Source organism: Canis lupus, chromosome 4, assembly GCF_011100685.1.
Source record: "Canis lupus familiaris isolate Mischka breed German Shepherd chromosome 4, alternate assembly UU_Cfam_GSD_1.0, whole genome shotgun sequence".
In the NCBI taxonomy this organism is placed as follows: Eukaryota; Metazoa; Chordata; class Mammalia; order Carnivora; family Canidae; genus Canis; species Canis lupus.
The window spans coordinates 65,904,462-65,931,356 of NC_049225.1; the positions used below are offsets into that span (position 1 = coordinate 65,904,462).

General features: G+C 33.1%; 1 protein-coding gene across 1 annotated transcript in view; it reads left to right on the forward strand.

Annotated features, from left to right (window-relative positions):
• HCN1 (hyperpolarization activated cyclic nucleotide gated potassium channel 1) overlaps window positions 1-26,895 on the forward strand; it is a 386,694-nt gene that overhangs the window by 208,307 nt on the left and 151,492 nt on the right. The window contains exon 3 of the mRNA XM_038535146.1: window positions 10,025-10,186. Coding sequence (XP_038391074.1) covers window positions 10,025-10,186 — 162 coding nt within the window. The remainder of the gene's footprint in view (window positions 1-10,024; window positions 10,187-26,895) is intronic.

The following is a 26,895-nucleotide window of genomic DNA, read 5'->3' on the forward strand; positions in this document are numbered from 1 at the left end:
AGCCAAACATGAATTTTCACTTTTCAATTTAAGGAAGTTCATGAATGTGAAACCAAGAATATTGGAGTCCATCTTTTTTCTCACAGAACTTATAGAAAACAGAAGACATAACAATATGTAATACCATATGGGAATACTTAAAAAATATTCACAAGAGACCAACAAATATATTATGAATTTTATACAATATTTGATTAACTGAGGATTTAGTACAAAAATTCTTTCTGGATGACATATCTGAATAGACTACAAGTATATGTGATATTCTTACTTGGTAATTTCAAAGCAATTCAATGGCCATGTATTGACTATATAATATCAACAAGATACTGTCTGTAAGAAAACAATTTATTCCATGTATAAAATGAATTTAAACATCCTCTTCATTGTTTGCTTTTATAATTTAGTCACTAGAACTTAAACACTGACGTGGTCTTTCTGTTTTAAGAGTATTCATCACTTAGATGAATTTTAAAATACAAATTAATGAGATGAAGTCTCCAAAATAAAATATCATCTTACAAAGATTAAATATATTTATTGTATGGTCTGTTTTTGTCCTTCAAAAAGCACGAATCCATGTGATTGGTTTCATATGCTTAGGAAATGAACTGATAAGAACTAGAATAATTTTACTATTTGTAGCTCAAATATAGAGACAACCACATTTATACTTACTGGAGCGTCTAACATATTACAAATCTGATGAAACTGCAGCTATACAAAAGTGCAGAGAGTGAACAAACAATTGCATGAAACTATAAAGATAAAAATGAGACTATTACTAGTCTTATGTTATTTCTAAAATGAATTATTCCCCAGTTCTCTGTAAAACCAACAGTGTTATGGAAATATCTTTGAAATTCATTCACAAGAGCTACAGAATTTACTGAATACTGCTAATGTGGTTTAGTTTTAGTTTTCGCCCTCTTTACACTCACACACATACACACACAAACTTATGTAACCACTTATGATTGTTTACTTGAATACCATTTTTACTGTGTACTAGATAATAAAAAGTGAATGTTAATTTTTTATTTAAAAAAATAAAATTTTCAGGATGCATCGGCGGCTCAGTTGGGCATGTGCTTTTGGCTCAGGTCATGATGCCACGGTCCTGGGATAAAGCCCCAAGTTGGGCTCCCGTTTAGCAAGGAGTCTGCTTCTCCCTCTCCATTGCCCTCTGCTCACGCTTTCTCTCTCACACACAAATAAATAAATAAAATCTTAAAAAAATAAAATTTTCATTTTGAATTTTCGAGATAAGATTTTTTTAAAGTTCAGAAAAAAATTAATTAAATTTCATTCAATCAGTATCTTAGTCCTGACTTTATCCTGAAATTAAGTGTGTCTTAAATTAAGCATGAAAGCGCCTTCCCACAGCCATTACTAAAATAAGGTGCAGGGATGCCAGGGTGGCTCAGTCAGTAAAGTGTGTGCCTTCGACTCAGGTCATGATCCCAGGGTCTTGGGATGGAGCCCCAAGCTGGGTTCCTGGCTCAGCAGAAACCCTTCCCTCTTCTACCCATGTCCCTCTTCCCACTGCTCCTGCTTTCTCTCTTTCTCTCAAGTAAATAAACAAAAATAAAATCTTTAAAAAATAAAAATAAAATAACGTGCAAAGATCCCTCATAAAATATGTTTTTTAGGGGCAGCCTGGGTGGCTCAGCGGTTTAGCGCCACCTTCGGTCCAGGGCCTGACCCTGGAGACCCTGGATCAAGTCCCACATCTGGCTCCCTGCATGGAGCCTGCTTCTCCCTCTGCCTGTGTCTTTGCTTCTCTCTCTCTCTCTCTCTCTCTCTCTCTCTGTGTCTCTCATGAATAAATAAATAAAATCTTTAAAAAATATATATGTTTTTACTTTCCTCATATTTTCACTATATCTTATACATATGTATATATTGTCTACAGTTATAGCAATTTGAAATTTGTAATAGAAGCGTAGGCAATGATCTTAAATTGTTAGATTTTAATTCATTTAGTTTTTCCATAATACGAATCCATCACATTTTCCTCTTAATAGGACCGTTTTAAATATCTTTTGTAATTTTTTGTTTTTCCCGTGTGTAAACTACTTCCTAAAGTAAATTAAGCACATGAGGGGGTCACGCTTGCTCTTTGGTATTTCCAGGGCATAGTCCAATAAATAGATGTTCTGTTATACAACATAGTCCTTACAGAAGTTAAAAAGATGTACTCTTTTTTTCTTAAGGAATTGTTTAAATGTGAAGATGTAGCTATATTCAGTTTAAAAATGTAACCTATCATAAGCACTTTTGTTTCTGACTTATTCCCAGTCGTCAGCTGATGATGACTTGAAATTCAAAGGAAAATGAATAAGCTTAGTAGAGACATTTTATCTCCGTTAGGTACTCTTTAGCCCTGACCCATTTATGAAAATTCACTGTTAATGGAGTAACCTCTGTGGAAGAAAAAAGATTTGCTGAGTCAACTCTATGCCCCCAGGCATTGTGTTTCCCACTTTTCATTACTTTTATACCTCACATTATAACTGTTTCCTATCATCGTTTCCTACCAGAAATCTTCAAAGAATGTATATTACAAAATTTCACCATTTTTATGTTTCTTTAATAACTCATGCTTTTGGATTTTTTGTCAGACTAGTAAAATTAAGATGAAGCAACTTGAAGAACCATTTTGCCTAAAGATTTATTTTTTTTAAATGTTTAGGTATATGCAATTAGTATCTTATATAAAAATATCTATAATTAAAAATAGATGATATACAATAAAATGGCAAAGTAATGAAAGGGTCATAAAGTCTAAATAGAAGTAAGGGGAAAATATAAGAAATGTGACAATTTTTTACAATTAAAATATCTCAAATTGAATTTTAAACTTTATATCTACATATGTCTATTAAAGAAATATGTGGACATGACCAAAATAACACACACACAAGCGACTATATTCCATGCTTTAATAGTCATGGCTGATACCTAGTATATCCTCTTCTGTAGATAAGTAGTTGTTATGACCACATCAGAACTATTTGGTTTTACTGCAGAGTCATGTGATAAGACATATTCTTCTCTATAATTCCAATGATATATCTGTGCCATTTCAAAAAGAATGCTCAAGTAGATGTATTTTTTTTTCTTAAGCTTCAATTTCCCACTTGGGAAAATGAAGTCAGCCTTAAATATCTTTACACTCCTTACATCTATGGAGAAGGGGGAGGGGGACAGAGGCACAAAGTAACTATGACACATACGTCCTTCAGGAAATCGGATTTTGCACCAGATGGTAATTTGCACATGTAACTGAGAAAAGAAAACCACTTTACCCACTAAAGGTGGGTGAAGGCAGGCCAGCTCTCTCTCTCTGCCTCAAAATTCCAGGGAGGAGAATTTTTTTGAGAAGCCAAACTGGAAAGACTATAAAGGGGAAAAAAGAGAGAGAGAGAGAGAATTAGCTAAGTACCTAGGCCATGAAGAATTCTTTTTCAATTTGGAATGTTTTTGAAGAAATGAGAAATTTTTATTTCTACACATTTGGGGTAAAGCTAGTGTAGAAGTTAATAATTTTTAAGAGAAAAGTAATCAAGTAATTATAGTAATTTGATATTGCCACCACATCCAAGATCATAAGCAGTAGGCTTGTATAACATATGTCATAGGTTTTTAAATTTCATTTATGTATTAGTTCATTTTTGCTGAACTTTACAAAAGTATCTGTCCACAACGGTTGGGAAGATAGTTGGTTTTCCCCAGAGATTGAGGAACCGTGAACTAATTATTTAGGTTCCTGGAGGAGAAGGAAGTTTAGATTAATATCAAAAGTTGGTAGAGATTCATTTTAATAAAAGGCATGCTTTATTTTGATATTAGGAAAAGGCCAGTAAGAAAAGCTGCAGAGGTTTGTTTGTTGGAAGATATGAAGGGTCAGAGTCAAGGGGATTCAAACATAAGAATGTGTTTCCTCTGAAAAAGCTAAAATTGTAATCTGAAACTGAGTAGGATACTCATGAGCTTTGGGGAGGTAGGAAGACAGGAAACAATATAGGATGAATGGTGTTAGGAATAAGGAAATGAATAGACCATAAAGGTCTCAAATAAGGTTGCTATTTAAAAAAAAAAAAAATTAGTAGCCACAATCTAATTTCCTCTCCAGTAATTGTCAGTAGCTCAGGTATAGAAAGTAGCTTTTTTGATTAATCAGCAGTTGACATTTTGCAAAGAAAAGGAAATGGAAAAACACAGAGTCCTCTATTAAATGAAGATGTGCTGAGGCTGGAGATTGAGAGGTTATTTTGCGCAGAAATGAGGGGACATTATGAGCGGAATAGCCAAATGGATGAGCACTGAAGAGAAAGGTTTTTTGTTTTGTTTTGTTTTTAATACAGCTGGACAAATAATCGTCTGAAAGCAGCAAAAGCAAGCTGAGAAAATGAGGCCACTACCATCAGAACCTCAGGCTTATGAAATAAGAAAGAATTGAACCAACTCTGTTTGAGAAAGATACCAGGGAAACTGAGGCTATCCGAGAGGTTGAGGGAGACTCCTACATCTCAGGAAAAGCAGAGAAGGAGAGGGAGAATGTCACAAAGAGAATGAGGGTGTATGAGAGTTAGTTGATGATGAAAGGAGAATTTTGGAAGGGAAAGTGGAAAAAAAAATCCCGGAAGAAAGCACTCAACAGTGTGAGAATTTGACAATAGGTGAGCAAGAAATTGTGGAGTGAATAATTGCACTTTGAGTACTTATAGAGGCTGAGATGAGAGGCCTCAGCCGTTGACTTTTCTGAAAGTTGTGTGCTGGCCATTCTGAGTGAGATCCTAGATAGAATAGGAACTGCAGTCACTGCTCAGTGTTCAAAGAGATTACTGTGAAGAGTGCACTTCTCTCATAGATCAAGTAAAACATTCTGCAATTTGTACTGAAAGCATGGTAAGATAACCGGGATCACTTTCAAGCTAAGAATTGCAGAAGGTGCAATAGGGTTCTTAAAATATTGACTTAGGGCTACCACACCTTGAATCCTGGATAACATGGGAGCTGTGAAATAGACTGAGTTGGTAAGTGTTTGTTTTCTTATATTCTGTGTCAACATGGCATATAGACACTCCACACAAAAGGTAATTGGATTTATGCAGGTGCAGATTTGTAAAGAGCAACAACAACAACAAAAGAAACAAAGGTACCCGGCCTTGCTGAACCCTTAAAAATAAGAATGTTATTTGTCAAAAGAATCACTTCTGACCCAGTTGATTCTCTTAATGTTACTTTGGTAAGAATTTTTCAGGTATATTTGAGGCCTTGAATCACTATTGAGATCACAGAAGATACCTAGACGTTGAAAGATTCCTATTCATGAAGCCAAAGAGAAGGGATAGATGAATGCATGCTATGGAAAGTCTTAAATTAATGTTGACAATTTTTGTAGTTAGGTGAAACACAGAACACCAAATGGTTAAAGGTACTTAAGGTCCTACTGATCATAATCCAACTATTAGATTAAAAAAAAATTGGGTTGGGGGTTGTGAATCCCTGTGTGGCTCAGTGGTTTAGTGCCACCTTCAGCCTGGGGCGTGATCCTGGAGACCCAGGATCCTGGAGACCCACGTCGGGCTCCCTGAATGGGGCCTGCTTCTCCCCTGCCTGTGTCTCTGTCTCCATCTCTCACTCTCTGGGTCTTTCATGAATAAATAAATAAAATCTTTAAATAAATAAATAATAATAAAACCCCCTAAATCCAGTTTATCAAGAAAGAATGTGGACATGGTTTGAAAGAAGTCAGCTAATTTATGGATGCTGCCTTACAGCACAGTTTGGGATTTAACCTTTCAAAAACAAGATGGAATATAGTAAAAAAGCAAAAAACAAACAAACAAAAAAACATGGCAAACAATTTTGCAAATAGTAAGGCAGAATCAGAGATTTTGAGTCAAATTATCTTAGAGAACTCTTCAGTTTTGGAGAGTTAATTAGCTATCTTATCTAGAAGCATTAAGCTCCAACTGGGTGAATTCTAGAACTATAATATTATAAAAAGAATTCAAAGGGAATTTGTGACCAGATCATGCCTTTCATTGAAGTTATATGAACAACATGGTGTTCTGAGCTGGATGAATGCAAAGCATAGTGCATTCCACTGACATATTTTGTAGTCTAGTTGTGATGAAAATAAAATTAAAGAGCTGCTTTTGAAACTTACCTGAATTCTAAGGGTTTTGTTGTTGCTATTGTTGTTTTTTTAGTTGACTCTTACAAGTACCACTTAGCAGCATATTGAGAGTGGGTCAGAGCAACCTGTCTTACTGCTACCCACATTTTGAGCAGTCAAATCAGGTTTCAAGTCAGATTACTTGGAAGGTAGAAAATTATAGAGTTATCTTAAAAAAAAAATTCTCTGGTTTGAAACATGAAAGCAGAAGCTTCACACTGTTAAGATCGTAAAAAAGTGCTTATGCTATTATTGTTAAATGCAATATTCTCTTTCATTCATTTGACAGTTTATTGAGGGTCATATGTGATGCCATTTTTGTATGGAATGGGTTTTGCATGCAGGAGCTTTAAGATAATTGATTTAGATGGTAATTTATCACTTAAGGATATCTACCTTGTAGATGGAACAAAAAAGAAAATGTTAATTAATCAATGGTATTAGCTACTTGATCAGAAAGTTGAGTAAAGTCATACTTAGATTTATCATACAAGCTGCCCTTAGACAATAAGAAGTTGTAGCTATGCATGAACTGGATCAGATTTTTCCATTTTTGGTTAATGTGTCTTTGTATAAATGTGCTCCATAAGGGAATAGTTTTCTTATTCCAAATCTTCTGTGACCAAGGTTTTAACAGAGCCTTCAATAGTCTCAACAACTGTCAGTGAAATGATTATGCCTACCAGGGTGTATTAATTAATAAGAGCTCAAGAGACAGTTTGGACCTAAGCACTCTACACGTTAAGTATACATCACAAGTTATACTACATTATGATGTCCTTTTATCAGGTAGACAAGTCGAGAGGGAGATACACAGATTTGTCTATTTGAAAATAACCTCTGGTATTGACCAGTGTCCGGATAGTCAACCTGGTCATGCCTCTTCCAAAGTTAGATTTTGGGGTAGCTCCAAAAAGTAAAATTACTTTTGAACACAGAATGTTAAAGACCAAAAAGGGAGACTGCTCCTGAGTATTGTCTATATAGCAGAGTTAGTACATGAATCTAATATTAGTACTGTATGAAGTTGGAAATAGAAATAAAAAGGAAATGGAGGTTGGAAATATAAGGTTGGAATAGAAATGGAGTAGCGACGCCTTCGGCCCAGGGCGTGATCCTGGAGACCTGGAATTGAGTCCCACATTGTGCTCCCTGCATGGAGCCTGCTTCTCCCTCTGCCTGTGTCTCTGCCTCTCTCTCTCTCTCTCTCTCTCTCTCTCTCTCTCTGTGTGTGTGTGTGTCTCTCTCTCCCCCCCCTCTGTCTCTCATGATGAATAAATAAATTTTAAAAAAAAGAAATGAAGTAGAAAATAGGTTTAATTCTTTAATTCTTGTTACAATCGGGAGTTCAGTAACCGCATGGAAGCAAAATGGAACAAAAACTGCATTTCAACTATGTTATGAAAGGCCTTGTATCACCATTAACTTCCTTTCTGAAAATGGTGGTTATGCTTCTTGGGAAAACATTTCAGAAATAATAGGATTTTCTTAAAGGAATTGCTGAATTACTGCATATGGTATAAATTGCTATAAATGATCTCTTTAAAACCCCATAAAAAAGAATCTAAATGCTCACAAAGAAAGTGGAAAAGCCATAAAAGTCAGATGTGTTAGGAACAAGATCTAGGTCTCTGTAACATCCCAGACTTCGCTCCAAAGTCTCAATTGCATGATTGCCTACATGCTTATAATTTATAGACTTTGGCAGAGAGTTTTCAGATATTGCTTATTTCAGATAATCAGGTTGAAAGATGATTAGTTCCTTGTTTGACCCACAAGTTTATATTCTGCACCTTTACCCAATTTCATAGCAAAGCAACACTTACTCGAGACATATTGAACCATTTTGTCAGGAAATACTTAGGTAAAAATGTATAGGGTTCCAGTACTAAACAAAAATGTTTAAATCCATGCCCATTATATTTTCCTACTTTAATAGTAGAAAGCTTTTTAAATTATATATTTTTATTGCTTTTAATGAGAAATTATTGATGAAAATTTTGTTAGGATTTCTATTTACATATTTAGTGACCAAGAAATATCAGGGGGAATAACATCAAAAGTACTTTTCTTTAAGTTTGCCAATACAAAACCAAATTTAAAAATAACTTAGAAGTGGATTGCCTGGGTGGCTTAGTCAGTTCAGCATCTGCCTTCTGCTCTGATAATTATCCCAGCCCAAGTCCTGGGATCGAGCCCCGTGTGCTCCCTGCTTGTCCAGGAGCCTGCTTCTCCCTCTCTCTCTGCCCATGCCCTCGATCATGCTCTGTCTCACTCTCTTTCTTTCTTTCTCTCTCTCAAGTAAATTAAATCTTTAAAAGAAGTAATGTAAAGAAAAATAAAATTCTTAACTCTTTAAAATGAATTGTTCTGTGTATAGAGGATATAAAAATACATGATCCATTGCCTTTAAAATCTAGGACCCCAATCTTATCTTTAAAAGGGATTCAGAACATGGGTACACTCCCAGAAAGAAAGTGAGAATTGTTCACTATAATTACTATGTCAAAAGGAAGATTGTTTAAAGAAAGAATTAATGGCTTCTAGAAATGTATCAAAGTAAAAAATAATTAGATTTTGTGATTTTATAAAAACAAAATCCCAGATGTACTGTCATTTTACCTCCATATACATCAGACTATTCCTTACAAAGATATAGTTTATAAATCAAAATATAAAATTTGTGAGTTTTCTATTTCTCAGATAACTTCGCAATACATGGTGTCCTCATTACTTCAAAAATAGACTATTCTTTTGATGAATTATACAAATGTGATTCTAAAAATCTCAGTGTTGTTTCTTTGTGTATTTATGCATATTTATTAATTTCATTAACTCAATAGCCTTTTAACAATTAGGAAAAAATCCTTTATTCTGGAATGTAGGTCTGCTCTCAAGTGACTTTTGTTATTCTAGAATAGGTAAAATATAAGCAGAAATATTAGCAGTAGGGAGTGATATAATATATGAGCTGCTAAAGAAAGGATTCAGGTTCTCATTTTATTTCTTGGAATACTCGATGGATGAAAAGTTATAGATATCAGCTATATGTAAATTTACACTCCCAAAGTTCTAATAGAGATCACTGATTTGTCCTAAGTTTTGTGCTTTCTTTAATAATCTTACCTGTCCTATTGGATTTCATGAAAATATAAATGAGAAAGCTTCACAGGAAAGGGAATTAACAATTTTATTTTTTTAAGAAGTGTGGCAAAATTGTTTTTTAACCGATTTCAGAGAACTTTTTAACTCAAAGGCTGCTATTCATGTTCAGTATACACAATAAAAGAACTACCTACACTCATATAGTTATAAAACTCACTACAGTTAAATCTCAATATTATTTTATATGTTGAAATTAATCTACTTTTGCCTATGATTTTCAGTCTTTGTGTTTTGTGTTTGTTGTTTTTTGGTCCTTCGACAAATCCATTAATTTAGGAAGGGATGAGAAGCAAAGAAAAAGGTTAAATCCATTAACTTGTTTTAGAGCAACATTCCCAAGTTGTGCAGAAAGGACAGTAAATTAAAACTATTGGAAAAAACAATGATCTTTAAAACATGACCCATGCATTTAATGTAGTTATGTTATCTCTGTTCTTTGTGGAAAACCCACAGTTGGCTGTAGTACTCATAGAGCAGAGTGTCAGGCCTCAATGTAAAGATAAAGAAATGTCGTCTCTGTTTCTATTTGCAAAAGTTCTTCCCACGTATTTATTAAATCGATACTTAAACAACATAATGTCAGTGTCTTCTGACATTGGTGATATTCTTGACTTTAAAGAAAACTGATGATAAGCATTATAAGAATTGATTTTATATTTTGGTCAACAGATTTTCCACATGACGTATGACCTTGCCAGTGCAGTGGTGAGAATATTTAACCTCATCGGCATGATGCTGCTCCTATGCCACTGGGATGGCTGTCTTCAGTTCTTAGTACCACTACTGCAGGATTTCCCACCAGATTGCTGGGTGTCTCTGAATGAAATGGTTGTAAGTAATTTGTATTATTTTACACACTGCATATTCAATGTTTTGCCAAAGATTTCTAAGTGTTTAGGTTAGAATGATCTAATTTCTTCTCTGTAAATGTTTAGAGAAAACTTAATTTTGCTTTCATGGATGTAAAATCAAATATTCTACTGCTTTTTCTATGACTACATTTTGTTTATATGAAATGTTTCTGGGGAATGTGTTATGGGATCTATTTTTTAGGTATCTTACTCTGTGTATATTGAAGGCATATTTTATTTCCAAGCTACATGTACACTCACATATGTACATATGTATGTACAATCATATGAATAAGCATGGTACAATGTTCTTATAAAACTGTCTACTGCTTAAAATAACTCCTTTCTTTCTACTTGATTTTGGAATTTACTATGCTTAAGACACACAATTCTAGGTGGTGGTTAAACATATAGAGACATGTACCTTAGTATATATTCAATAAGATATGTGTGATGTGCATGGTATTTTAGATAGTAATTTTTGCTAGGGAAGACAATGAAAAGCTTCATGGAAAGGGTAAAGCCATTATTTATTTTTATTTTTTTATTTTTTAGTATAATTGACACACAATGTTACATTAGTTTCAGATATACACTTTAACCTGAAAGATGTATGAATATTTAAAAATATTTAACATACAAATTTTATTAACATAAGTATATTAATAGTCACATTTAATTTGAAGAACATGAGTTTTAAAAAAAAGAACATGTGCTTTAATTTACATTGTATAATACTTACAAAGGAATTGAAAGAATAGTAAATATTGGAAGATAAATTTTATGACTCTTCCACAAAATTGTAAGTTTGATGACTCACAAAATTTTAACTTTGCCATAAATCAAATACTCTCTTTCTTCCCAAAATATTCCATATTAATTTCTGGGCTTATTATTGTAGAAATGATGTGGACATCTTAAGAACATATATGTTTTTCTTCTAATAACTATAGCTCAGTCTTTGTATTTGAAGAAAAGAGGAGTTTACATTACATGCAAAGAAGTCTGGTCTTCTTTCTCTTCTTTCTTCTTGCCTACCTATTTCCCTCCTTCCCAACCTTTCTCTCCCTGCCTTCTTTATTCCTTTAACTGCTTTCTTTGAGACTTGATATTTACCTGGATCTCTCCTTCACTTCATTTATATATGCTTAAATGTCACTACCTCACTGAAGCCACTGTGTGACCACTCTGTCGAATCTATCACCCAACTGGTTTATATTTTATCTTAAAAGAATTTAGTTACACACACTGTTATTTATATTTGCTTGTGCCCTCAACACAAAATGTCTGTTCCATTAGGTCAAATAATTGACTGTTTTGTTCTGTATTTTATGGTCAGTTCCTAGAACAGTAGTTTGTTTTAATCTAGCCACTCATTATTAAAAGTTCATTTGAGAAATACTGTATTTGTATTTCTGTACCTAAAAATCTAAGCAAGGTGTTTGATCAGGTCACTTTTCAAATTTATGAATTCTTCTTAATTATAGATATGTCTTTTTACTTACCACTGAAGGAAAAATTGTGAAGACATTACTAAGATATTTTGGTGGAGGTGGAAGGAAAAAAAAACAGCTCTATACTGTAGCTACTGACTGAGTGTATAGTATAAAAACACTAGCACTATTGCCAAAAGATAATTCATTACCGGCACAGATTAATATTTAAGTTAACAAATAATTTTTGTTTTAAATTACCATTAAGTATCTTTCAGAAAAATAGGAATTGTCTTTAGTAAAGGAGTTAAGGGACTATTTTGGAATGTCCATAAAGTACATATAGTTGCATAGTTATAATATATGGGAATACACTACTTAATATATCCAGTGCTAAGCACATTTATTGAAGAAAAATTTTAATATCTTGTTCACATTTTAAGTGTGTCTGTGTTTGCTTTGTGTGTTTATATTTAATCTAGCATAGTCAAACTTTTATGATATCCTAATGTTATACAAAATACCTTTCCTGTATTTGCAGTGTTTTTTTCTTGCATCTTTTTTGAGGGGCAGGTTTATTTATGAAATTGGCTCTTACTTTCTTTCACATTTCTTTAACATTGTTTTCATATTTAATATCAAGGGTAGGAAACAGTTAAGTCTATGTTCAACTATAAAGACCAAAAAATATTGTGAATATTTGTGATATGAAGGAAACAATGGTTAAAAAAAAGACAATTTTTGTATCATTAGAGAATCTTCATGTCATTTGACCTTGAAGATAGTCATTTTCTATCCCAAAGTCATCGAATTCTAGAATACCTTCCATCACAGCAAAGCAAAACAAGTGTATTTAAACAATAAGGGAGTTATAAAGAAGTAAAAAATCCAATGTAATTAAAAAAACACCCTACATGCATATATTTTGCTTACTGTATACAAGCCCTTGTGCCTTGAAATATGTTCTTATTTGGTCCTCATAGCAACAAATGAGGTGAGCATTGTTATCCTTCAGTTGACAGTTCAGAAATCTGAAATTTTTAAAGGTTAATTTAATTGTTCTATAGCACACAAATTACTAAATTAATAGAAGCAAGGTTAGAATGCCTATCTGACTACGTAATTTCTCTTCTAAACCACAGTAGAATATCTTGTGTCGCATAGATTGTAAAAAATAGTTAAGTAACACAGATTGCAGTAGAAAGTCACTCGAATATCAGCATTTGAGCTCTGACACTAAAAAGCAGCAAGACAGATATGAGATATAGATGTAGAAAAGCAAAATCAAGCTGGGAAAGAAAGTGAGAAGCCAGATCAGGGTAGATGCAGGACATGATATTCTTCATTCTTAGGTATGCGCTTGACAATTTTATGATGTTTGACATTGATACTAAATAATTTATGGTAAAGACTAGGGTTTTGGGTCAATTCCTCATACCTTCCTTCTTTTTCATATTTTGTATTCTTAAATGATTTATATCCTTCAAAGTTATTTTAAATCCTCCTTAACCATTTTTTCACTTACATGTACATATTTATCTTTTTATATGTATTTTAAATCTTTCTGAAACATGTTTGTATTTATATCTATATATCACTAGCTAGTTACCCATATATGTCCTATAATGAGAAATCCAGAGTAGTGCTATACCTATACTATATCTTTAACTGGTAATTTGTTCAATATATTTATTCTTATCTTAACTGTTTCTAATCTGCAGTTCATTCTGTAGAAGTAGGCCTAATTCCTCTCAGAGAATTCCTTTGCTATGTTTATAAATTCCTATTGAAAGAATTCTTTAAATGCCATTTTTTTAAAGTCAATCTTTAAGGCATGGTGGGCTACTTGAATTGATGAGGTGGGAGATACTGGCTTGAAAAATCCAATTTGCACAGGGATTAATCTTACTCTACATTTATAATATAATTTTGTATTGAACATTACATTCAAGAAATATTTGAATTATAGAATTCTGTTGAATGAAAATCTTGGTCAGATAATTAATGTCTAATAAAATTTTGAAAATCTTATCATTATCACATTTTTTTGCTATGTTTTTAAGCAATATCACACTAAAATTGTAATAGTTCATTATTAAGGATATTAGAGGTGTTGGTTTTTGGGTTAAATTAAAAATTATGAAGTATTCATTTTAAAACTCTAAGAAAATAAAAATTGTGATGCATCTGAACTTAAATAATAATTTTGTCATAATTTAGGGAATGACTTTACAGAATAAAGAAGGATTTGCAGCTAAATAGTGGATTCCTATAGAAGTGTTTCTTTGACTGAAATCTGCAGGTTTACTCTCACGGAGTCCACAGGTTCTCTCCCAGCAATCTTGTAAATATATAAATATATGCTGGTGATAGTTTGAAAGGTTTCAGTGTAAACATATTATGAATCTTCAGTCATATGAATGCTCTAAATATGGAGTCTGAATTTGCTTTTGTAGTTAAAGTACCCTGTGCCATATAAAATAATTTTCGCTTATTGACAATAATTAGGGATCCATTTATATCACATGAAGGCTAAGTGACATCATATCAAATGCTCTACAAAATTTTCACTATAGTCAAAATGGAGAGATGGGAGAGACACTTTTTACATACTACACCCTCATATAGTAGTGTGTTAAACTGCATAACCTACAATAACTAGTGCCATAAAGGCACTAAATTTACATTGTACGCATCTATTGGTTTTAGCGAAACATTTCCCATCACAATAAATTTACACCGATAGGTTTATTGACTTATTGTTTTGTTAGTATTTGATTTGTAAAATTGTTTTAACTTTATAAGAATTATAAGTATAAGAAATTTATATCTAGTTTTATAGTTGTATTTGTTTAATATCATAATCCAAATAATTTGAGCTAACTCAAGTGCTGTGTATTTCAGTTCATTTCAAATACTGGAAGTTCATCAAGTTTATATCAACCATACTAAAAGTATCAGAAAATAAGATATATAAATGTCTGGAAGGGTTCAATTAATAATATCTATGTGGAGAAAACAAGAGATCTGATTGGAAAAATCTAGATTATTACAAAGTTTTATTTTCATTTGTGACAGTGTACCTCAAGTTATTAGTGTATTACTAATAACACAATGGTCACACAGTCCACATTCTCCAGTTCCCTTCCTGTTGGATGGTTATGGTCAATGGACTCTGAGTGGCAGTGTCATATTTCACATAGAGGCCTAAGCATTGAAAAGCTGGTTTGCAACTCTCCAGTTCTTTTTTTTTTTTTCCCCCTATTCGGAGGCATCCTTTTAATTTGTAGCCCACAACATAATGTAGCTTATTCTGCCTCTTTCAGATGACAAAATAGGGATGGGAAAATCTGGCAGAAATGAATTTAGAGACACACATTCCAGAATTGCCTCTACTGTTAAAACTTCTATGATTTTAGGCAAATCACTCAACATTCCTGTAGTTCAACTATGAAATGAATATATATTATTTATTCTTGCATTTAGGTAATTTATTGAGTGCTTGCTTTGCACTAGGCATTATCTTAGGCAGGGGATGTACACTGGAGAATGAGATGAAGTTTCTGCCTTCATATTTAAACATGCTTTCATTCATACTACTTCATTTGAGGGGTCAAAAACTATATAGAGTTTTAAAATTTTGATTTTCTAATCTAAGGAAATAGATAATTCTGTGCAAAAGCCCTTAATATGAATTTGAATTAAGGCTTCTGAAATGTTCGCACTGCCCAGACTCCTAAACAGGGGGAAGAATGCTAGCTAGATAATTGCCCTCTTTCTTGCCATGCTATAGACACTTGAAAATTTAGCCATTCTTATGAAACTCTTATTTAGTCTTCCTGATTTAGGCATCCAGAGAGCACTACTTTTTTTTCTAACTCACAATAGGCTAGTGGCAGCTTTGTGTGAATTAAGATAAAGTCTATGAGGAGTCTAAACAAAATAGGGAGACATTTATTTCAACTACTATCAGCTGGTTTGGGATCAGGAAACTTGAGAAAGAGTGGAGATTAAGACATGTCAGTCATTTCTAGCTCAAAAACGGTAATGATTAAAGTAAATGTGTGCTGGGGGGGTGGCTTGGGTAAAATAGTTGTTTATTGATATCTCTATTTCAAGCAAATTATTTGGGGAAAAATGGATTATATTGTTTATATGCATGCCCTCATATATAAGAAGAACATTGAAACCTAGGATAAAATAGGTTACTTTTTGTTTTACAAAGCCCAATTAACTATTTAAGTAATTATTGTTTGAAACAATATAACCAAGATAACATAATTAAAAATTAAAAACATATCTCTCCTCTCTTGAAGTCTAACAATGTATCTTAGAATTGAAATTCTGTAAATTTGAAATTGTATTATTATATTATTGACTTTTTAGAAATAGAATGTATTGCTTTAACATAATTTTTTTGAAGTCCTAACAAATGTAACCAATTTGCTGACAAGTCACCATAGCTTTACAGGAAAAAAAAATGCATTCATAGTTCCAATAAGTTATAATAATAAAGTAGGTCAGCAGCCTGCTGAGTGTTGTGATTCTCCTTTGCCATCCTGTTTCTGCCTGTTAGGAAGGCCAGCCTGGTGACTGCTCTCTATTGGAGAGAAACATGACTTAATCACAGAAGTGAAACAGTTCATATACTGCATCGATCCTTCTCAGACATGTATTCTTTTATGGGAATAAATATATGGAAATAAATACCATTCATTAAATTACCTTATCTAACAAGAGACACCTATTAAAATTGGGGAAGGAAACAAAATATCTTGCAGCCCAGTATTTTCTCCAAATATGAATGTTATGAAAACTTTTCATGAATGTAGTATGAAAGTACATGCATCACATTATTTCATCTATTCTAAACAAAATAAAAACACTTTCATTCCCACTTTTAAAATGAAAAATCTGACTCAAAGAATTATAACATCGTTTACATAAAGTCGGAGGCAAACAGTGTGGGAGCTGGTTATGGAATCTATATTTCCCCTTGAGTCCCTGCTGAACTTACCATAGCATTCTAATTCACAGGTCCCAAAGAACTTCAACCATTGTCAATTTTCAATTTATCTTTACAGAAAACAACTATATATTGTTGCAACACTAGAAAAACTTGGAAAATATTTGAAAAACTCATTGCATTTTGTATGTATATATTGGTGAAGTTTTCTCCTTTTACTACTGCCTTTAAGTCCCAAAGAATCTGTTAATGAAATTATATCTTCCCACTTATTCTGAATTTCTCATTTATTTTGATTTCACATGAGATATATTGTTTTAAATTGATAGAGGTTGGGGACACCTGGGTGGCTCAGTCCATTAAGTATCTGCCTTTGGCTCAGGTCATTATTCCAGGATCCTAGGATCAAGCCCACATCTACTCCTCTGCTCAGCGGGGAGCCTACTTCTTCCTTTCCCTCTGCCTGCTGCTCTGCCTGCTTGTGCTAGCTCTGTGTGTGTGTGTGTGTGTGTGTGTGTGTGTGTGAAGTAAATAAAATCTTTTAAAAAAGCAAAGGGATTCATATTTCTTTTGAAAAAATAATAATAATTGATAGGACACCTGGGTGGCTCAGCAGTTGAGCGTCTGCCTTTGGCCCAGGGTGTGATCCTGGAGTCCCGGGATTGAGTCCCACATCGGGCTTCCTGCATGGAGCCTGCTTCTGCCTCTGCCTATATCTCTGTCTCTGTCTCTCTCTCATAAATAAAATATTTTTAAAAATTAATTTATGGAGGTTGGAATAAAATGTTAAGATTGTTTTCAACCTGGGAATCAGTGGAATAGCAGATTATTTCTACCGTATTAGTTCACGTACGGATATATGGACCTGAGGCAATTCACATGAATGTCCCCTCTTCCCAAAGAGACCAAGGTTATATCTCTCTTTTACAGAAAATAGAGACTTGCATAGACCTGAACTATATAGGTTACATCACCTGTATTCAGATAATGTTCTGGACAAGATATATAGTTACTTCCCAGAGTGGAGGGCTTTCTACAGTTTTCTTTTTTTGCATCCTATTTCATCTTTTTTTTCCTCCTCCCACTACCACTGACCTAAATATGCTACCCCAAAATGTGTTGCAGAATCAGAGATGACATGAAGAAAGCCATGTGATAAGTGACGAATGTTAAAAAAAGAATAGCAAGAACATTTTCTAAATCTTAGCATGAACATTTTCACAGTCACATTATATGCCCCATCATTTTTGAGAAGTATTTTGTTATTTATAAAGATGTAATATATTCTGGGAATGAGTAATTCTATGAAAAAAAAATTGAACCTGGCTTGTGAATCTTTATTTCAGTTATTTTACATATATTTTTACAACATGCCAACGACTGTAGACAAGTTATCAGATAAGATCTTAAAAATATTTGCTAGGATCATTTACTCACTTTCTCTGTGCTTTGAGGATATGGTGATGGGTCCAATGTGACCAACAATTAAATACTCTTCTGGTATTACCAGCCAGTTCTTCTGGTATTCTGAGCCAGTTGCCTCAGAAACATTGCTCCATCTAACCAAGAGTTGATCAATCCCTGATTGTATTGTACAACCTGCCATCTTATACTTCATGCACAAAGATATGAGTACATCCACCTGTGGAATATAAACATTTATTCAAAATGATAAGTTTAATAATGATGAAAAATTAGGAGACTGAGAATTTGCCATCTAATTTTTGCATTTCATAGAAAGAGATAATAATGAGCCATAATATATTCTCTATATTCCATTAACATTTTCTAGAGTATATCATAAATTGAACAATATTTTTCTCTAAATATATTCTTAGGATAGAAATAAATATTAATTAAAATGTCTACTTATACCGTCCATCAAAGGAATTGATACATATATACACCAAGCATCTGTTAGCCTACTCCATTATGATCAATGTTATAAGCTAAGATCCTTATTCCTGCAAGTTAGGAAAGACTTCCAGTAGAAAAATATTTTTTTTAATTATTGCATTTGTTGTAAGAACAGCTATTAATTCATATTTTTAATAATTTACTTAGTTAAATAAAACTATAAGATGATTGGGAAAAATACCATTTCATGTGGTACCCATCACTAGTTCCCTACTGCCCCCAAACTAAAAATAAAGCATTAATCCTCCAATAAATGATTACTACATTTTGCGTAGCATTTTCATAATTTTGCTCTCAACTCGTTATCAATTCTTAAGGAAAAAGAAAAAAAATAGTTCGATGCACTAAATACTAGGAAAATCAAATTAAAGTTTGTAATAACCTACATTTATAGAAGTCATTCTTTTGAGGATAATTTTCCATTTCAGCCATCAGTGTTATTTGTCTATAATTTATCATTTTATCAAAAGATTAGAACTTTTAAAAACTAGCTCTTAGGAAAAGATGAAAAAGAGTTTCAAACACATATAGCTTTTTTATAAAAAAACATACAAACTTGAAAATCTTGCATATGATAGATCTGAATGCTATTTACATGTGAAAATGTATGAGAATAACATGTTTAATGTTTTCTCATGTATTTCTCCATCATTTAGTTTGTAACCTAATGCATTGTGTGAACAGAAAAATTGTCTTAGTGGTTTAGTATTCTGTGGGAATTAAATGACCACAAAAGTTGAAAGAGAAACAAAAAGGAAGATAAATACATTATTTTACAGAAGAATGGAAAAAGAAAAATAGAAGTAGGAGATAGGAGCCAAATAGCTAATCTGCCAAAAAGCAGATTGCCTTTTCTTCTTCTGGCTGTGTTTCCACCATTCAGGCCATTTGGCGGAGTTACTAGGTGTCTTCAAAACTGATATTTCTTCCAGTTGGGGAGGAAAAAGTATACTCTTTATCATTACCAGCTATTGTTTAATATCTTAACTCTGTTGTTGTTTTTTTTTTGTTTTGTTTTGTTTTGTTTTGTTTTTTGCTGAGTTATATTCTTAAGACCTTTTATTTATCATCTAGTAAGTAAGCAATATGCTTATAGGTATATTTGTGCCAAATTTTTTTTCATAATAACCTGTTATAACTTCTGTAACTTCTACCATATATCTAATATTTAGTATATGTAATCAGGTATTATCATTAGTTGGTTCTTTATTCATTCTGTTGTGACATCCATTCACAACCATGCTCAGCAAACTGTCTTTATTCAGTCATGAATAAAGAATGACTTAGTGTGTCATATTTTACAGTGCTTCTTATCTTTTAAAGATACTTTTACATACAACAACCAATGTTATGAATATGTAATGAATAAAGAAAGAGACTTTCAAAATATCTGGTCAAGGTCAAATAGAATATTCGTGACAAAAGTGGAGCTAGGACAGCAGTCTCCTTACTTGTACTGTCTTTATTTTCCATTAATGGAAGAATGAAGAGTGGTTGAAAACTTTGAATGAAGAGACACAGAGAAAGAGGCAGAGACATAGAAGAGGGAGAAACAGGTTCCCTGCGGGGAGCCCAATTTGGGACTTGATCCCAGGACTCCAGGATCATGACCTGAGCCAAAGGCAGACGCTCAACCACTGAGCTACTCAGGCGTCCCTAGTCTCTTCAGTTTAAAATATTCTGCCTTCAGGGAAGACATTATTAAATAAGATTGAAAATACTCCATTTACATTCTGTCATTTATTATCATGCAATGGATCCCAAGTGAAGGGTCTATCCACTTCTTCATTTTTGTTCCAACTATTACTAATGAAATTAATGTTTCTTTCATTCTAAATGTTATATACAGCTACTCTAATGGATTCAAACCATTTTCTCCAGTATTCTGTAGGAAGTAGGAAAATAAAAGCAAAGCTACATTCAAAGTCTTTTGATTTCTTCAGTCAGGCTTATGCATGATAAAATAAACTCTTTCCTTGCATGCCATTTAAACTTTCTAGGTATATGCTAGATCTGCTTCTACTTCAAGCTACATCAAATCATCTTTTAAATGAGAGAATTACAAATTTATAGACAAGAAAAATCAGTTCTAGCTTATACATAACTACAACTCTTAATAATGTTTTATGTGTAAAATCTCAGTAATATAAAAACTATTCTATATATTTGACATGTATAAACTCTTCCGTTTACTTCAAAACTTTTTATAATTATCTCCATATTACAGATGAAGAGTCTAAGCTACAAATAAGTTAAGTTACTTATCTAAGGTCACAGAGCTAGTAAGTATGAGAGAAAAAAGATGAATCTAAACAATCTGGTTCCAGAGCTTGACCATGCTTAACATTTTATAATACTATTTCTCATGTTTAGTTTAAGATTACTTGCATGCTTCCTTTCAGATTCTTAATATTCAACCTTAACAAACAAATTCAACTTTGGTTTAAGTGGTCCTTCATCATTTCTTCTATACTTAAGGAAATAATTTTGTGAATTAAGCAAGTCAGGATTTCATCAGTATTCCGGTTTCGGGAGAGTAAGTATTCAATCTCCATCACTGTTATGCTCTCCCAGTGCTATGATGTGCCATGAATCCTCCCATTTTTAAATAGTTTAGCACCTTCTAGTATGCCCTTCTATCCTATCACTTTATTAATGTTTTCTTTATACCCTTTATTTTAATCTTCTCCAACATACTAGACTTCTAGTAGACGTGCACTTATTTGACACATGGTCTCCTCCTATTAGTCAATTTCTTTCAAAAAGACATATTTCAACCATATATTTTAGCCGACCAAATTTTACAATTTACTTTAAATGTATGTCATTTTGCCCATATTTAAGCCTTAGAATATTGAAAATTCAAGACCATAGGTTTTACTATGGTTATCCTATTCAAACCCTTCCTTAAGAAAGGTTTTGGTAAGCTCTATATCATGTGGGCTCGAGTCCCATATCGGGTTCCCCGCAGGGAGCCTGCTTCTCCCTCTGCTATATCTCTGCCTCTCTCTGTGTCATGAATAAATAAATAAAATCTTTAAAAAAAACTGAATAGACTGGAGAAAACTCTAGGAAATTGTATTCAAAGTCAATACTTTGGTACTCTAAGTGAGCTCCATACACTGGCACATGTACATTGCACCTTAAAATGGTGATATCTTGGAGAAGATAAGGTAGAATGATTGATTGCATAGACTTTCATAAACCATGATAATGGGAAAGAACTGGTTCTCCATGCCATCTGTAAATAATGTTTGAATTTACAATGAGAAAATGAAGAAAAGTGCTGTAAATTGCAACCTGATATGTTTGATGTTAATTCCAAGTAAGCCATTACACCAAGTTATAAAAGAAATTATTTGTGAGAAGTAAGAAAATGCACTTTTCTTATCAAAGCAAGCCCTGATTTAATGAAAGCAAGCCATAACAGATCAGCATTTTTCTCTTTTTTCTTCTATTATATAGAAGAAATCATGGGGGCACCTGGGGCTCCTGGGTGGCTCAGTCAGTTAAATGGCTGCCTTCCATTCAGGTCATGATCTCAGGGTCCTGGGGTTGAGCCCCACATGGGACTCCCTGCCCAGCTGAGAGGCTGCTTTTCCCTCTCGCTCTCTCTCTCTCTGCCTCTTTCCCCTGATCGTGTGCTCTCTTTCACTCTCTCTCAAATAAATAAGTAAATAATAAAATCTTTATCTAGAAGATATCATGGGGGATAAAAAGACGTGTTGAAAATTTGTGGAAGACCATGCAAGGTACATATGCCAGTCCACTATTTCCTTTTTGAGATGAATATTAGCTTGAACATGGACTTTATACAAGCTTATTGCAAGGTTCTTTTTTTTTTTTTAATTGGAGTTCAATTTGCCAACATATAGCGAAACACCAGTGCTCATCCTGCCAAGTGCCCCCCTCAGTGCCCATCACCCAGTCACCCCAACACCCTGCCCACCTCCCTTTCCACTACCCCTTGTTTGTTTCCCAGATTTAGGTGTCTCTCATGTTTTGTCACCCTCACTGATATCTTCACTCGTTTTCTGCAAAGTTCTTAATATTTTATTATGAAATATTTGGACTAACAGAAAATAGAATTGAATCGGTTAATAATTTATTGTTTTCTGCTCCCACATCCCAAAATACACATTGATTTATACCAACATAGAAGGTGTTCAGTGGATGTCTTTAGGATATGATATTTTTTCAACATATTAGTATGATCTGAGGTCTTTTCAGCATATTAATAATAAACTGGTTGAAGCCTCAAAGATGCAGCTAACACAAAGCAAAAATTAAATGGCTAATATGTTGGGTTATAGGTTCATATTCAAGAAGATCATCTTAGGGATGCCTGGGTGGCTCAGTGGTTGAGCGTCTGTCTGCCTTTGGCTCAGGGTGTGAATCCGGTCCTGGGATCGAGTCCCACATTAGGCTCCCTGCAAGGAGCCAGCCTCTCCCTATGTCTATGTCTCTGCCACTCTCGGCATAGAGATGTGTGTCTCTCATGAATAAATAAATAAAATCTTAAGAAAAGAATATCATGTTATATAGGAAGATAAACTGAGTCTAGTAGAATGAATTTTTCAAGGAATAAAGTCTTATGAGAGAAAAAAGGCAAAGGACAGGTACAAGATTCAAATGTGGCTCATACAAGAATGTGAAAAATACATAGGGTTTTGGGGGACTGTTTTGTTCAGTATATGTCAATAATTGAGATTCTGCCCATGTTCATGAAACAGAAAATTTTAACTGTATTTTATATGAAAAAAATCAATTTAACTTTGGGCATCAAATTCTAAGATCTTTTAATTCTATAGACAATTTTTTTTTCTGACCAGAAGATACCTAATTATCTTTTTGAAATTAAGTGTTCACTGGTTATCTACTTTTATTCCTGAAATGGTGCTTTTAAAACTAATTTAGATCCATTTATAAAATCATTTGTATGTAAGATAAATTAAGGACATTGTGACACATCAATAATTAACTTTAGTTTTCAATAACCACTTTTCTCAAATAATTCACTTGATTATTTAACAAGGTACTTAGATAGTAAGAAAGAATTAAGCACACCTACATATTGTAAAAATCTGTCAAGAGTGTAACAGAGAGAAAAGAATTACTCCAAATTGAATAAGAAAGATTTTGTTAATTTTACACTCATCTTTCCAATTATGTAAACAAGAAATGGAGGCTCTTTACTTTTCAAAGTGTTTTTCTTTGTAATACATCTCTTATTGTGTAGCTGAATTTAGTTCAAAAATTTATATCACTCATTTTGACAGATCACTAATGAAAACACCTTGACTAAGATATTTAAAAGTATGTGGCTCTACTTCCACAGCCTATTAACATCTTGTCTCATAAATATTAATTATGTTTTTATTTATTAGTAGTAATAAGAAAATATTTTAAATTATAACAAAAATATCCTTCTAGATAGTCATTTGCCAATTTCCATTTGGATCACAGAGAAAAAGATTGACTTTTTAACTTGCAGAAAGAAAGTTGGAAGTTGTCTATTTCCCAATTGATTTCACCAAAAATAATGGCATTCTTAGTGTAATTGTGATGCACTTGCTGTTTGTTTTATTGCTGATTACTTTCATAGCAGCCAAATTATTAGAAATTTGAACCAATAGCTTCCAAAAAACACTTACCTTTTTATTTAAAGATAAAAGAGCCAATTGGGATGCTTGGGTGGCTCCATCAGTTAAGCAACTGACTTGATTTTAGCTCAGGTCATGATCTCAGGGTGGTGAGATTTAGGTGAGACACTAAATGGGGAATCTGCTTGAGATTCTCTCTCTCTCCTCCCCCCCTCCACCTGCTCACACTCTTGCTCTAAAATAAATAAACAGATCTTTAAAAAGAGAGAGAACAGATCATAAGATAACTCATTCTCTCTATGAATCTTTCATTTATGAAATTACATTCCATTAGAGGATCCAGAGCAAACTTTGGAGGAAGGTCTTAAATTATATGAAATAAATAGCCAATCAAACAAATACCTATAACACATCGCATTAATATTAATAAAATATAACTACTCAAAGTCTTTAGGTAGCTCAATTTTTCCAATTATTTCCCAATAATTTGGTGCAGAAGAATTCAATGACAAGAGAAATGGGGAAAATATCTGAAATTTATTCTATAAAATAATTCTTGACTATGGATTAATGCAGGTTCAACCCAATCCAGTGCCCTATTCTATGCTTCTTTGTAGCTTACTACAGTGGAATATATAACGGTAGTTCCTAAAATCTTAATTATCAAATAACAATTTAATATAGTTTATACTATTCCATGACATGACAGGAAAGAAAACTATTTTCCCAACTTTTGAAACCAAGTATTCCCAGCTACTAGAAGGGTTAACTAAGTCAACAAGAACAATAAGGAAATTTTGTTCTCTAAAAATAGTATTTAATGTATATATTTTACTGTACATAAAATTATTTAATAAATACATGAGAACTTGAGGCTATCAAATTAAACTAGCTTTGGAAAAATAAACAAATAGGAAAATACAGTCAACTCCATTAAAGGGCATTACCCACACATTGTCTGACCTGACCAAACTGACTTCAAAATCAATAGAAAACTTAAAAGGCCTACAGGAGCCAATCTAGTGATACAGAAGTATGAATTTGACCACATAGAAGACAAAAAACAGCCTCTTGCTCCAGTGAACTACACATGACTTATTCCATCTAAGGGACACAGCCTTCTCAATTTCAGCTGGTAATTGTCATGTGGAAATGTATATCCAATGGGGCCCAGAGTTATCAAGGAAAACTAGATATTCAGATCTGTATAGGAAATGCCATAATTTTATAGATATAGAAAATTATAATATTTAATTATATATATTTATATATTATTTTACATAATTTTTATTTTCTAAAATATAGTATGTGTTCCAGAGCAGGGGGAGGGGGGGACATCAAAAAGTCTGATTTCAAACCAGCAGGCCATTAGTTTCCAACTTCTCGAATTAATCAAATAGTTCATAGGATGACACCATTAAAGCTTCTTGGATACTTTATCACTATATGCATCAGTCTCTTCCTTTAGACTCAGACCCTAACAGAATTCTTCCTTTCTCTTACATTTACAAAAGGGGAAAAATCGATTAATGTAAAGGGCACATAGGGAAAATAGGAGAGAGGGAATCTGTCCCATTAGTGGCTTATCCTGAACTTATCAGACTGGTTCCACAAATTTGGATTTCTTTTTACATGAATCTTACTGGTTTGGTAATTTGTTATAATTATAATATAATATAATAATATGATAAATTATCAGGCAGCTATGACTGAAAAAAATGGGCTAAATAAAATTCATAAATAAAAGACAAGACAGATGAGTCCATTAGAATTTTTGTCATTACAAGGAAGAAAATAAAATGCATTTGCAGTTATGATGTTACTGAAAAAGAGCGAAAGTTCAAGCAGAATCTGTTGAGAAGTATTTTCTCAAAATGAATATCGCTTGTCTTCTTCACTTCTCATGTTGTCTTTTGCTGAGAAGTATCTGATGAGCAATCCATCAATTAATAAATCAAGATCTAGAGCTTTACTGCAGCCATAGCCATAATAGACAGATGATGCAGTGGACCTGAATTCAAGCTTTTGATTCTAAGTATTTCAGATAAAGAAGAGCCTTATTTTCTGGAATATGATATCACCCTTATGCCAGTTATAAAAGAAAAAAAAATACCCAGCATCTTAAATTTATCACAACAGAAATGGTCTTCAGTTTTCAGTATGTAAAATGCTGTTTTAAGGCAGTTTTGAACAGTGTAAAAGTCTTTCAGGCTGGACTGAAAAGGATTTGGGAAAGTATTATATATGCAATTAGATATAATATTCCCTCCCCCATAGTGACAGGATCAATATACATCCACTTATTTGAATGAGATTAGAATGCTTTATTAGCATTAATCGATCACCTATCTATCTGCCTATCTATTTCTTTATTTTATTTTTATACCCAGTGACCTAATAGGAAAAACTGATAATAAAACAAAGTGTTGCCTTCATGTTGTCTATTTTTTCCCAGGAAAATGGAAAATAAACAGAATAAAGAGCTTTAAAAGATAATGCCAAGTAGCACAAATCACATTAAGAAATCCAAAGCAATAGAACAGAATGCAGTGACCTGTGTCAAGCAGATCTATGTAAGATGGAACTGTTCTTAGATGCATCTCTGAAAAGATGACATTCAGGTAGAGAACTCAAGGAAATGAAAGAATGAGTTGCACAAATATCCCCAAGGCAAATAGTTCAGGAGGAAGGGACATTGCATGCGAAGCTGATTGGTATGACTGGACTAGAATAAGACAGGAGTACAAAAATGATGTTGGAAAGATATCTG